The following is a 15,004-nucleotide window of genomic DNA, read 5'->3' as shown; positions in this document are numbered from 1 at the left end:
CAAAATCTGATGCTCAGTACACTCTGTGAGTGACTTGCCCTCTTTCCTGACAGTCTCATGGGTGTCTGTTCCTTCTGTACAATCTTCCTATTTTCCAGATTTTGCCCACCCCTCCTTGGGAAACTGTAATTTCTTGCAGGGATGCCTGCTAGGAGGCCCCTCTGGGAAAGGTGTGGACCCAGAGCATGCTTCTGCCACCATCACTTGCCATCTGGGCTGCTTTATTAACCTGTAGTTCATCTTCTTAAACTTAAATAGGTACTGGTATTTGTTCATTTCTCTCCTGTGTGTATTTCTGTATTCATAAACCAGTGTGTCTTGAACAGTGATGGGTTTCATTCTCTAACCCAGGAGTAGACAAAGGGCTTAGAGCAATGGATATTTAGTTTATTAAAAGGCAGAATATGTATTTTCCCATTTTTCCCAAGTTCTGTGTATGTGTAATATCGAGTCTTTAATTTCTATCATCTTCTGCACCCTTAATTTAATCTTAGCGCAAGGAAGGATGTCAGTTCTAAAAACTACATTTGGAGATGTGAAAAATAGCATTCACTGCAAAATGGGATTTCTGATGGAAGCAAATATACTTCCAAACAGTAGTTCTGCTTCCCAAAAAGGCAGACCCACTCTAATACCCTATGATCAGGTGGCAGACAGGGCAATCCAGGCAATCTGCTTGTCTCACTGTAATTTGCTACATGTACTTAGTCCTGAATGACTTAAAGTGAAAATCTCCATAAACCTCCCTAAGTGGGGTGTGTGCCCCACTAGATTTATGTGTTTAAACATGGTGGTTCTGTTCATTCATTGCTGGCCAAAGAGTTTTTTATTCTGGTTTGCATACATACATGTGCTGAAGGCCTAAATTATTAATAAAATATAGTAACTATATTTTCAGCCTTCAGAAATCCATTTAGGCAACAGATGAGATTACAGTTAATGTACCTGGATAGATGAGTTGTGATTCCTGTATAGCTTTTTGGAAATACTGTACACATTCTACTGTAAATTCAGGAAATAGGCAGGCAGCTCTCAGTGAAGTTTACAGCATCGAAAACAGGGAGTGATTTGTATTCTTTGGGCTATGTTCTTTAACTATGTCAGGATGATAAACAGAAACTCCATGTTAATCTGACTTAGTAAGGAGCTTTCAGGATGCAAGTTAGCAGATTTGTAATCTGACTGTTTGTAAACAGATACGGTTGTTGACCTTGCTCGTTCTGGATGTGCCTCATCACTATAGCTTCAGAAAAGCATAATACATTTTCCCCATTACCTAAATTGCACAAATAAAAATGGAAGACAGAGCTTTCTGCCATACATTTTTCAAATAACTGCATTATCCCACAGCTAGTGGGATATCCACAGGGCCTAGTGTTGTTTTCATGTTCTTATGCAATGCTTTTAATCCTCAGTGATCGGCATCCTTTAAGAATAAGAGTGTCCAGTTTTTCACTCCCATTATTTTTATGGGCTCACAGTACACATACACTTGTGCTGCTTAGAAACCACTGTGTGAAATAAATTGATTAATAACAAGCTGTATTTAAGTGTTCTGCTGCTGGGCTTGTTGTCTTTTTCTATTATTTTTTAAATTTTTGTTTATATTATGCAAAATAAATCAAGCTTGTCATTTAGCTGGCAAAAAAAAGGTGAACACCAAACTCTTAAATTCTACCTCTTTAAAATGCTGAGTGTTAATTTGGCTTCTCAGTAGAAACTGTCATGAGAGGCAATATGACTATATTATAATTGTGTGAAAGCAAAACATCTGCAAGACTGAAGGAACATCAAGTAGGTTTGTTTTCTAATAAGGTACTTGAAAAGGAATTAAAATTATTAAAAAGATATTACTGCTGTGACATGTAAAATAGTAATCCAGTGGCTTCTATCTTCCATTTCTCACACAGAGAGCAGAAGTTACTTAGTGGGAATCTCAGAGATTTCTCATCCTTGGAAGTTTGCTTGCATACCTTTCTCTTTCTAGGATAGAACCAACCAAAAAGGTGTTAGGTTGGGTAATTCTGTGGCAATTTTATCAAGAAAATAGGACCAGTTTTCACAAAGACTACATATTTTTGCATTTTCCTCATAAACCCAGTTTATGCCCTGTCAACCATATCTGTTCTTTTGTCAGTGGTGCTTTAGTTTGCCAGTGGGGTGATGGTGTTCCTGTTGCCTTTTGTATGGGAAGTTAAGTGCCTGGATAGCTTTTCATACTGTATGCCCATTCAGAGTATCAGCACTTGATTCATGAATTCTAGCTGCAGAGTGAGAGTGTAGTGACTGTGGATCTAATTACTGCTCTGTAGCAACTCGTCTTCCTTTTACATGACCTTTTTACTTCAAGATTTAAAAACATCAAATCCAGAAACAAGTAGCTAGACTGTGTGAGTTATTCAGAAATGCTGGCTGCAGCCAATTCCCCCTACTAACAGAGAAGTAATTCATTTACTCTTGCTTCTTTTTTTAAACCTAAAGTATACCTGAAGCTAACCAAGGAGCACGTGGCTAAATAATATCTTTATTGGAAGAACTTTTAATTGGTTTTATATTCACTGATTTGTGAAGGCTCCCAAAGTCTTGCAGGAGGTGCTTCTTTATGCTTTGTGGACTTCTGAATCTTCCCAAAGGAAAAGAGTAGGTTCTGATACTGGAGAATATTGCACCACTGGGTAGGTGGCAGGCAGCACATCATGTCCTGGCACCTTGTGTCTTGCAATCAGTGGACAGATACTCTGTAAAGCACAGTGGATTAACTCTGTAGCAGACTGCCTCGCTGCCTTGGCTTCATGCCTCTTGCATCCCTGATATCAGTGTCGCCTTGCATCACTAGAAAAACTGACAGGCTTCTGGAAGGTATTTTGGATCTTGCCTTCAGGTGTTTTACTTCTTCCCTGAATCTGTCGTTACTCAGTGTGGTAGAAAGCCAACTGCTGCCATTTTAATTCACACTAAATAACAACTGAGTTCATTGAGATGAGAGGAACTACTTAATTAGGAGCAGATCTGTAAACAGTTTCAAAATCTGATTCAAGGAAATCTGGAAGAAACTTACTGAGAAACAGGAGAATGGCCATCTTGCAAATCACTACATTTTTTGCTCATGTTCATGTGTGTGCCCAAATACCCAAATGCACAGCACCTCTGTAGTGTCTCTAATGGAAAATTTGCAGTCAGTTGCAATTTGGCTTAACCTGCTATACTGTGGCCTGATATTGAGAGAAAGATTTTTGTATCTGAATTACTCATTTTTCTGCATAAAATTGTTGACTGTAAACCTTTTTGTTTTCTTTTTTATTCAGCTAATTCTAATGACCATAACTGACTTCAATGGCTTTAAACTGAAAAAGAGTGGATTAGATAGAGAAGAAATTATTTGCTGTGTGGACTGTAAGGCATTAAAAGAGTTTTCCCAGAGAAGTAGTGGATGCCCCAAAATCCAAGTGTTTAAGGTCTAGTTGGGTGGGGCTTTGGGCATCCTGGAAGGTGTTGCTGCCCATGGCAGGGAGGTTGGAACTAGATGGTCTGTTAAAGTCCTTTCCAACACAAACCATTCTATGATTCAGTGACTTCAGTTAAGCTTCTCCAGACATTTTAAGTAAGTAAAATATATTCAGTGACAGTGATGATTGATCTGCCTGTCATACAAGGAACTATGAAGCAGTTTTTAGTATGTTAAAGACCTAAGTGTTTCCTGCTTATATTCAGTTTCTGTTTTGGGAAAACAAAATGTCATAAATGGCAGAGCAAAGGAGAGAGCTGCAGAAGAGAGGTAAGCAAGCAATGATCAGATAGAAACTGCATAATGGAAGGAAACTTATTTTGGTTCCCTGAACATGATGCAGAATGAAAAATGTTTACCAGTGTTCATGGCTAAAAAGAGAACCAGGTCATTCTGCCTTTCTTCCTTTCCACTGCCACTGTAAACACCCACTCCTAGCAGACCCTCGCAAACAGTTTTGTGTTTTTAGGCATTATCTTGCACGTCATCATGCTACTACATGCTGCCTTCCCTACTGAGAAACTATTATAGCATGCTGGACAATAAAGGCTGCCTGCTGTGATGAATGCTGGCTACCCAAGGGCAATGACATCCCTCCTGACTTCACTTCTGAGCTGCTTACTGTGCCTCCCAGCAGACTTATATGAAAGATCTTAAGAATAACCTGATCCTCAGTTTCTTAGCTGCTGAAATAAATTGTAAAAAATCCTAAAAGAAGGAAATGTGTTACAGTTTATTGTTGTGTACAAAGTAACCAGCTAGCAAAATTCATTTTGTTAACAGGCAGGGGGAACTGCAAGTTAACACAAATGGAGAAAAAATGTTTTTTTAGTCTTCTCTATACAGCTTGGTGACTTTATTTTTAATTTTTATCTTTTCTCAAGGCTTCAAAAAGTGAATTTCAACATCTGACTTATGTATGGTTGCTCCAAGCTGTTCATGAATAAAGCTGATCAAGACTCCTTATTGATCAGATTTTGATTTCTTCTCTGACAAAATAAACCCAAGAATGCTGCATTTATCTGCCTGTAGAAATATTCTTTTCATGTACTCAGGTAATTGCAGCAGTTGTTTTATCAGTTCTTGATGAATTTGGAATTTCAAAGTATTTCTAAGAGTCAATTTCCTTCTGGTTTTGTTGTTTGATGTTTGATTTTTATTCATATTACATTTAGCTTTTGATTTGATTGGTACCTTGAGAAGTGTGTGACACAAGCTGTAGCATTCTGCTTATAAAGATTTGTAAAAACCCTTTAGCTTTGTTACATTATTTAGTTTTCAAATGCTGTTTTTAATTTTTTGTCTTAGAAAAAAAACACTGCTATGACACTGTCTCTCTCAACAGGAGGAGAATGGCTACTGAGGGTAAAAAAAAATCTTAGGGTCAGTTCAATTATCCTGCAATGTTTTCCTGATCTTCAGTGATGATGTGCAATGTTTTTGTTACAGCACAGCTGCACTAGGCTTTTGCCTGTTTCTAACAGGTTGCTACTAATTTTTTCAGAACCTACTATGCAACACACATATTTGATTCCTCAGGGTGCTAAGGGGACCAGAATGATCTATTTATTGCTTGTGCCTTACTCTTAAAACCTGTAGTTAAATCTGACTTTATTGAAGCTGCAGACTCTTGGAGGGTAGTGACATGGACATGCAGGCTGTTGTCCAAACAGAATATTCCAATATCTAGAACCTGGAAAAAGCAATGCTTTCCAAAGATTCTTAGGCAGTTGTGCTAAGTTTTGTTTTAGGACAACGTGCCAGAAAAGAGATGGAAGAACAGTTTCACTTGCACACACTAAGTGATAGTCTCAGCTTTTTAATTAGGTGTGCCAGGATTTGCAGAGTGCCTGCAGGTTGCGTGGTTTTCTGGCTTGCTGAAGGATATGGCATCTCTACAACTGGGATTTCCTGGGCTCAGCTCCCAGTGTGGCATTTTTGCACTTTTTTAGCAGATACTCTCATTTGAGTCCTTTGAAGCTATTCCAGCAGTTGAATGTGACCCAGTCCAGGACATTTTACCCCAAAATCATTAACTTGACCTGTATTCTTAACCAGCTGTAATCAGTTTCCCATATTACCCAAAACGTTTATTCTGGTTGCAAAATGCTGTGATAACTACATTTTCCTTGACAAGGATTATTTTCAGTTGTTCTAGTAGCCATCTTTTAGAGTGCCAGAGATGTGCCAGGGCCAACAGATGTGATTGTCTTGCTTCTTGTGATACTGTCTCCCTAAAAACATCCTAGAAAAAAAGGTTGTAGATCCTATGTTGGAAGGTAGTTTGGCAGTCAGGGACCTGGCCTTGATTACTGTTAATTGATACCTGAGCAGCCCTCTCTCAAACCCTGCAGAACTGCCATCTGTGTTTGGCACACCTGGAACCCAGAGGGGCTGTTGTCAGAGCTGGTCTGCAGATGGGGAATCCATGAGCACTTGAGAAAATGTAACCCTGACACTGATGTCTCCTGCAAAAGTTGTAACTTGATAGACTGGATTAAGGTGCCTCTTAGTGTATCCATTCCAAGTATTTTGAGAGAAATGATCACTTTTACATGGATTTGAGGCAAGAAAGAGCTTTCCAAAGGAAAACATTAAATAAATTTGCTGAAATCTAAGGCTTATGGTTTCTTCTCCTGAAAATTTGCATTTCAATGTTGGTAATGTACTCTTCTGTCACAGAAAAGATTTGGAGAGTTACACTGAAGATAAGCATGTAGTAATCTAGTTCTTCTATTTTGTTTTCTCACATAGAAATCCACTAGTGGCTCCTGGAAAACTCAACTCCAATAGAATAATAATAAAAAGAAGGGGAAAAAAAGGCCATTCATTCTTGTGACACAGGACAAATGCAGTACTCACAGGTGGTGTTGTAACTTGGGGCTATATGTTATAGGCTGTTAAGTGTTCCACTAAGCCATGTGTTTGATTCAACAAATAAAAAAGACATTTACCTAGTACTTTCCTGGGGATTTTATTCTTGCAAAATAAAGTTTCTAAGTGTCCAGAAGATCACTGCATATTTTATTTCTCTCTTCTGGTCCTACATGTAACAGCTGGTATTCAGCTTTGGACATCAGATATGGTCCTTTTTGTCCCAAATTAAAATCTTTGGTTGTGTTTCTACTGAACACCAAGATAAGGGCATGTACTGCAGAGAGGACTCTGCATGCTTGTAAGTAGTGACCTACAGACCTCATGACTGACCCTTCATTTATCCTGCATCGTGGCTACCCACGGGATGGTACCAAAACTTTCCAAGCAGTTAAAATGAGCTGGGATGTTTTCATGGTGTTTTTTTGTTTGTTTGTGGGTTTGTTCCTCTTCATTTGGACCATGTATCTTATACTCTTGGCAAGAAGATCTTTTTCCCTGCAGAGATTGGGTGAAGTATTGTACCAAGAGATGCCAAAAGACAAGTCTCCAACTCTTGTATATAGTTGTGGAAGAGTAATTTCCTTGTCAAATTTTGACTGATAAAATTAAGCACATATAAAGCTCCGTGCTTTTTTAACTTCTGCAAATTATGAATTATTAAAATTAAAGTAAAACTTCCTTTAACACCCTTTCATTGATTAGGCTTTTTATAATGTGGTGATGTTAAAGACTTCTTGTAGCAATAGGAATACCACGGTTGGAGAATGGAGGAGCCCTCATTTGAACTGTAGAACAGGAACAAGTGTTTATATTAAAGATCTGTAATTCCCATCTTTAGCCTTCTGCTGGGAGGAGTTAGATACCATGCAAAATTTTCTCAGAACATAGTTTCTAATGCCAAATTAAGTATCTTATTTTTTATTAATAAACTATTTGATGTGAGTCGTGTTATGGGCTGTTCATTCCAGCAGCCTATGTGGTATGAGAGCTGGTTTTCTATACTTGAAAGGATCATAATAATACTCAGCTTTAAGTCTTGGTGTCTGCTCTGCTACCTTCCCTAATCATAAATTTACCATGTCCAGGTGCCAGATTTTGAACCTAGGACAAAGTTACACTGGGCATGAATATAAACTGTGCGAGGAGTGGCTGGAGAGCAGCCCTGCAGAAAGGAATCTGGGGGTGCTGGATCTGGGGCAGCATGTCAGTGGGAGTCTGCAGTGTGCCCTAGCAGCCCAGAGGGAAAACTGAATCCTGGGGTGCATCAAACACGGCATGACCAGCTGGGCTATTTGGTGTTGATGTGGCCTCATCTTGGTCCCTGAGCACAGTTCCGTACCCCACCATTGAGGCAGGACGTGCAGGTGCTTGAATGTGGCCAGAGGCAGACAGCACAGCTGGTGGAAGGGCTGGAAGTCACCACCTGACACCCTGTCAGGAGTGGCTGAGGACTTTGGGCATCACCTGTGGGGACAGTGACAGGACTGGAGGGAGTGGCCTGAAGTTGTGTTAGGGGAGGATTAGTTTGGGTGTTGGGCACTGGAACAGGCTGGAACAGGGAACTGGTCACAGCACCAGCCTGCAAGAGTTCAAGCAGCATTTGGACAATACTCTCAGGCACATGGTGTCACTCTTGGGGTGTCCTGTGCAGAGCCAGGAGCTGCACTTGATGATCCTTGTGGGTCCCTTCCAACTGAACATTCTCTGTGATTCTGTGATCTGTTCCTTGTACCCATGTTTGTAAAGCTGCTAGAGAAAGACATGTATGACACAGGTGCCTATTCAGAGATTTGGCAAACATGTAGCAGCTCAGGACTGTGCAAGATCTTTCTTTACTTGTCCCTTTCTCCCCTCCTGGTCAAAGGCTACATTGCTGTTGCAGATTATGAGATTCTAGAATATGAGATTCTAACTTTATCTTTTTCCTTTTTCTTCTTTTTTTTTTTTCTTTTTTGTTTGGCATGGGGAGAACAGTAGAGGAAGTAAATTGAAAGCTGCAAGAGTTAAGAGACAAAAGGAGACATGACAAGAAAATACAGAAATATCTTGAATTCTAGTGAAATTCAGATAAGACATTTCTTATCTGAAGATGTGAGGGATGGGAAAATCATTTTAATCTCTTATTCTTTGAGCTGGTTTATTCTTACCAGCTCTTGGCCCAAAGGCAGCAGAGGTTAACAGCAATGCAGTATTTGCTGTACTTCTACATGACAGTGAGAAGAGTGATGGTGGTAAGACATGCTGCATTCAGACTACCTGTTCTGGCTTTAATGTCAGAGATATTTTGGCCCCACAGATGACAGATGGACTAGATATTTTATTGTTTTTGTTTATTGGTCAAACCTTAAATCCTATAAGCTTGATGGTTTCCACAGTAAGATATATAGGAAGCTGGCTGAAGCAATCACATCAATAAATTCTTTTTGAGAAGTGTGATATATATATATTGCTGAGTTCCAAGAATTCATTGATATGAGAGAGGGAATGATTACCTGTGTAGGAACACTAGGAAAAAATCCTTAGAGAAGGACAGTAAACTGAATGTTAGCTACTGATGTAGACTGATGAGGAAGAAGAAAAATACCAAAATGGACCGTAGAGCCAGCATTGCCATATGCAAGATAGTAAAGATTTCTTATTTTACTCAGTTTGCACTGAGTACCATCTCCAGTTTTGGGCAACCATGTTTTAAAATATGAATAAGGGTGATCAGAAACCAAAAAAACATGATGTCTAATGAAAAATGAATTTTAAATGGATGTTTTGTGTGAAATTGAAACACTGAGGGCACGTGGGAAAAGCACTCAAATGTGTGAAATGCTTTTGTGACAAAGAGTAAAGAATTGTTCTCTGTGTCTGATAGGAAAGTTACAAATAACAAGCTTGAGTTGTGGCAAAGAATTCTGTTTTTGAGAATAAATACCTAATGTATAGAATCACAAAGAATTTCAGGCTGTACAATCTTCATTCTTCAAGGTGTTTAACAACAAGTTATAGTTAGGCCAATATATATTAGAAATAGCTTAAATACATCAAATTTTGCTTTGGACAAAGATTAAACAATAAGTAGTTTCCTGATAATTTTAGCTGTTTAGCACTCTTCTGTGTTCATTAAATTTCTGACACTCCTGTGATCCACGTATTGTTTGTTCCACCTGTCTGTCAAATAGAGCTTTATAAAGTTGAGGATGTTCTTCCAGCATATCCTTGGCTGGTTTCAATTTTGGGGTACTCCTGTGGGTTTTTTCCCCCCTCTATTTTTTGCCGACTTTGTAAAATAAATAAATGTGTCTTCTAAGAATAATATCTTCTGTGTGAGTTAATTTTGTAACTTTTGCTTGGAAAGAAAATTGTAGAACCTGTTCTGTTGATCTCTAGGAGTGGAAAGTTAGAACTGTGGCTGCAGCCAGTGTTTTTCACAGTGGTAGTGAGGGAGAAATTAGTGAAGAATTACCTTTAGGGGCTACAGTCACACATGAGCCTTTTTTGTTATGATAAATCCACCTTAGCTACAGCTGTGATTGGTGGGGTGAAAGCTGCATAGTGCCAAGAAGTGGAATACTTTAGTTATTTAACAAACTGAAAGGGTAAGCTTTGATCTAAAAGACCTCTTTTCTTGTTCTTAGAGATCTGGCCCAAAATTTTGGTCTGAGTGACACAGTCTATAGGCAGCAGCATTCTTGGATCTGATTCTAGCTGAGAACTTCACTGTATAGTTTTCATCTTCAAAAGGAGCAGAAGTAGAAAGCAGCAAAACTGGATCTATATAATTTGTGAAAGGAAAATAAGGTGCTGTAAATATTTTGTATTGTCATTTCTTTATTTGTGACTTTCAAAAGATTGAATGAAAACCATTAATGTAATTAAGTGAATGGCAGTGAGACAACCACAGTGATTATGAATGAAAGGGATATTTTGGTGTTGATAACATAGGAATAAATAGATAGACTTGGCAGCTGATTAGAGGAGACTTAGTAAGTGAACTGAGAAGAGCTTTATTTAATACAGTTAGGAAAACCTGCATTATTATATCTTGGGATATCTTCAACCAGCTAGTGACTAAGCACGAACACTCTTCACATTGTATTGAATAAATGTCATTCCTTTTATTTTCTTCTTTTTGAATAACAAGCTAAATTAAATGGAAGTGTTTGAATCTCTATTTAATAAGAAATTGATATATTGAAATTACTATTTCTGTATAGGTGACAACTTTAAGTATAAGTAATTAACACTGGAGCTGTAGTGAAAAGGAAAATCATTATAGTTGCATTAGTTTAAAAGTCAAAATTTGAAGAACAGAATCTATGTATTCCTAAGATGAATCTACTACTGTAGATTCTACTGTTGTTGTCTCTAGCATCTGTAATTAAGTACAAAAAGCCCATGTTATGCCTCTTTTTATGATATTTGCTAATAAACTGATGTACTTGACATATTCCTTTTTATCTGAGTCGTACTCACTCTAGTCTCTTGAATTAGTTCAGACAATTGCAGCCAAAGCTCATCTTCATTTTTCTATCCTCCAGAAGTTGCTACCTTTGGTTTGGCTGACTAGAGACTCAGGTCTATACAGTTCTGTTCCCTTCTGCTGCTGATCACATTTAGCTGACATGATTTTATTCTGAGGAGAGAGGGCGTTTATCTGTTAAAAAATACAATGCTTGTGAAATAGTGGATTAGCTTACAGTGCCACTACATTTCATAATAGCCAAAAGAGTACAGAAAAGAGCAGTTAATCAGCTTTGGTCCCAGGAATTGTCTTATCTCTACATCTTTATTTATGTGGAATTACTTACGATCCCTGCAGTCCTCCCTCTGCTGCTGTAAATTATATAACAGTGCTATATTTTGTCTGCAGAATTAGGAAATGATATATGGAAATCTGATACAATTTCTCAAATGGTTTGTAATCAGACAGAAGTAAAACTGGGTTTACATGGCAAGGATTTGGTAGTGGGGAAGTTGCAGGGGTGGCTCCCCTGAGATGACATCAGGAACCATCCCAATGTCTCACAGAGCGAGCTCCAGGTTTTCCAAGGTGAACCTGCTGCTGCTCAAAGCTGAGCCCATCAGTGCTGCCTCTGTAATAACAATTATAAGAAATGATAAAAAAGCTGTGGGGCAGCTGTGAGAGAGGAGTGAGGGGCAAAAGAGAGGAACAACTCTGTAGACACCAAGATGAAGGAGGGGGAGGAAGTGGTCCCGGTGTCAGAGCAGAGATTCCTTGCGGAATTCTCTGTGGAGAAGACCAGAAGAAAGTAAGTTGTCCTCCCTCAGTCCATGGTGAGACATGGTGGAGCAGATATCCACTCTGCAGCCAGTGGAGAGCCTGTGCCACAGCGATGCACGAGCTCTGAAGGAGACTGCAGCCCATGGAGAGGAGCCCAAGCTGGCACAGGGCTTCTGGCAGGACCTCTGACCTGCATCAGTCCATTCCTGGAGGACTGCACCCCTGGAAGGGACCCACACTGGAGCAGTTCTTGAAGGGACAGTTCCTGTGGGAGGAACCCCACACAGGAGCAGGAGCAGCTGAGATGACCACAGTCCCTATTCCTCATCCCCCTGTGCTGCCTGAGAGGGGAGACAGACAGAAGTCAGGAATGAAGATGAGCCTGGAAAAAAGGGAGGGGTGGTAGAAACTTTATCAAGCTTTATAAATCTTTGTAAATAATGAAAAATAATGAAAACTTGATCAGTCCTGGCTACTGCCTGTGAGTCTTTTTTTGTATTCATGCTGTTTTCTGCACATCCACTGCTTAATTAATAATAAATAATTGATGGTCCAGCGATTGTGCCTAGAGAAGGACAAGTAGTTTTTAGCAGTCTTCCCCCCTCCCCCCATTTTAGATTTCCAAGGAACTTAGATTTTAAGATCATCTAAAAGATGTAGAGAAACATCCCTTTACCCTGAAACTGTAGGAAAGAAAGCTCTATGTGCTACCACAAAGGTGAAGGAGGGTAAAATACCCAGAAAAAATGGTTGTTTATTTTTTAATGTTCTTTTCTCTGATTTAAGAATCAATACATTTCTTTAACATGCCCACAGAGAGCATGCAAAGAAATTATTTCCTGTTACAGTAGTTAGGGTTTATCTTGAATTGCCTACAGGCAGAGGTGGATGATCTAACAGGGAATGAGTGATAGAGCACACCACCACAATAAATATATTGTGTGGATTTAGTGACAGAGGCTACACGTGCTGTTTCCTTCAAGCAGAAAATAATCTGTTATCTGTTATTTGTAGCAGCATAATTTAATTATCCCAGCTTCAACCATCATTTCACATCCCCCTCCTGTGTTTCCCCTTCTTTATACCTAGACCTATAGGATCACAGGATAACTCAATTTGGAGGGGACCTCTGAAGGATTCTAGTCCATCCTCCTGCTCAGAGCAAGGTCAGCTGTGGTCAGTCCATGCTGTTCAGAGCTTTATTCAGATGGGTTTTGAGACACTCGAATGAGCGAGGCTGCACAACCTCTCTGGGCCATGAGGTTCAGTGCGCACCTGAACCCACTCCAGTTTATCAGTGTCCTTCTTGCATCAAGGGCAGGCTGCAGAACTGGATGCAGTATTTCAGGAAGGGTCTGATGACATTTTAATAAAGCAGTATGATCCCTCCCCTCTGTCTGCTGGCCATGTTCCTGCTAATAAAGTCTGGAATGCTGTTTACCATCTCTCTGCCTGGACACGCTGCTGACTCACGCTCAGTTTGCTGCCCTTCCAGCCAGACAGTGCCCAGCCTATGCCACTGCAAGAGTTTCTCCCTTCCTAAATACAGGACTTTGTATCTGTCCTTGCTGGATTTCATGAGATCCCTGTCAGCTCATGCCTCTAGCCTGCCCAACTCTCCCTGGGTGGCAGCCCCACCCTTAAGCAGATCAGCTGGTCTCCCCTAATTTGAGGCCATCTGCAAACTGGATGGTTGTGCATTACATTGATTCCTTCAGGTCTTTGATGAAGACCTTATTGTGTAATTCTGTATAAACATCCTTTGCCATATTTTTTGCTGCAATACAATTGTTTCTTAACTGAAAATATTTTTATTCTTGATCATCTTGCTCAGATTTGCATGGCTTTAAGCAGTCAGTGTGAATCTCTGTAAATTATGCCTAAATGTATCTGGTGCAAATGAAAAGGTTCAGTGATATTTTGTGTCGGTTTTAGTGGCATCTCTAAGACACTTTAGAAATCAGTATTGCTGTTAAGAAGGTTCTCATTTTGAAAGTCATAATTTTCAGAAATTATCTCCAAGTAGATAAATGAAATTTCTCATCTTCCTCTGTACAAAGTGACTGTTCACAAGAAAGTGAGGGTGGTTTTCCAAGGCTATTATGCCACTTTGCTCTAAGAACAGTACCTTCCACCAGAGAGGGAGTAGGTTCAGCTAAAAGGCAGCAGTTGACACACAGTTACCCTCAATAAACCAGTGAAATGGTATAGGAAACATTGGTTGTTGTTGTTTTTTGTTGTTTTTTTTGCTGTTGTTGTTTGGGTTTTTTTTTTAAAAAAAAAAAAAAGAAAATGTATATAGTTGTGCCTGGAGGAAAAGGAAGTTGATGAGACCAGCAAAGTTTCTGCTGAGACAGGTAGTAGTGCTGGCATAATGGTTGAACTTGATCTTAAAGGGTTTTTCCAACCTAAACAATTCAGTGATTCTGTATCCAACACCTTCATACTTCTGCACCAGTCACCTTCAAGGGAAGGGAACCTGCTTCAGCTACTCATCAATTTTATACCTGTTGCTTTCCCTCAAATAGTTTGTCTTGTTTCCTGAGAGCTACAGTACCTTACGTCAATCCCTAACGTTTTTATTTATATCCAAAAAGAGAAAGCATCAGAGCCCTTCAGTTAAAGTTATTGCAAACATAAAGGCAGTCCTACCTACTAATGTAAGATGCTTATGAATGATATTCTTTAGTGGAAATGGAAAAAATGATCAAATGATTGAATAAATTTGGCTTAAAATTTTCAGTGTCAAAGTTCCACTGATGCTCACAGGATCATAAGTGACTGTGTCATTTTTAAATATAGGAGCTGGACTTCTAGGTCACAGCTTAAATATTTCTGAAAATTGAATTTTGGAGCTTGAACCTTGTTGTTTCTCAGAGAAAAGGAATACCTGACTCAGATCTCTTAGCACATTTATGCATTGGGCTCCACATTGTGTAATCACCTGTATGAATGGCTTGAGACACTTAATAACGTGCATGGGGCAGAGGCTGACTTGCATTCCTTAAATCTCATCCATGTTTCATCTCTGAGCTGAATATCTGACAGTGTAAGCATAGCTTCTGGTTAGCCTGACAATCACAAATAGGGATCTGAGTGTGACTTCTCAGAACATGCAGGGAATGTGTATGTCCCAAATCCATTGATTTTCAATTGGAGTGGACATTTGGCCTACTTAAAGCCTTTAGAATTTCCCAGTCAAGACAACTATCTGGAAGCTGGCATTTGTTATGTTCTCACTGTAGAGGGACTGGTGTCAGTAAGTGGCAGGGAGAATAATTGCATGGGAAGGAAGATGTACTTCAGGCTGATGATACTTGTGCTTCTTGCCCAGCTGCAAGGCTGTGATTCTGGAACAAGAGGGCATGGAAAGGAAGAGGGAGGCTCCT

The 15,004-nt window shown here is 39.5% G+C and overlaps 1 protein-coding gene across 19 annotated transcripts in view; it reads left to right on the top strand.

The window, feature by feature from the left end:
• The window catches only part of OXR1 (oxidation resistance 1), a 258,539-nt gene that overhangs the window by 17,005 nt on the left and 226,530 nt on the right, over positions 1 to 15,004 (top strand). For 2 of the 19 annotated variants that reach the window (XM_086880731.1, XM_086880720.1), the window contains exon 1: positions 4,500 to 4,560. The exons of the other annotated variants lie outside the window; for them this stretch is intronic. In XM_086880731.1, coding sequence (XP_086736857.1) covers positions 4,515 to 4,560 — 46 coding nt within the window. In that variant the 5' untranslated portion in view covers positions 4,500 to 4,514. Of the gene's footprint in view, positions 1 to 4,499; positions 4,561 to 15,004 lie in introns of those variants that run through there. 19 annotated transcript variants of the gene reach the window in all.

This window comes from Cyanistes caeruleus, chromosome 1 (assembly GCF_971803275.1).
Source record: "Cyanistes caeruleus chromosome 1, bCyaCae1.hap1.1, whole genome shotgun sequence".
Classification (NCBI taxonomy): domain Eukaryota; kingdom Metazoa; phylum Chordata; class Aves; order Passeriformes; family Paridae; genus Cyanistes; species Cyanistes caeruleus.
The sequence above is the reverse complement of the archived record's forward strand: the minus strand, read 5'-3'. Positions and strand labels throughout refer to the sequence as shown.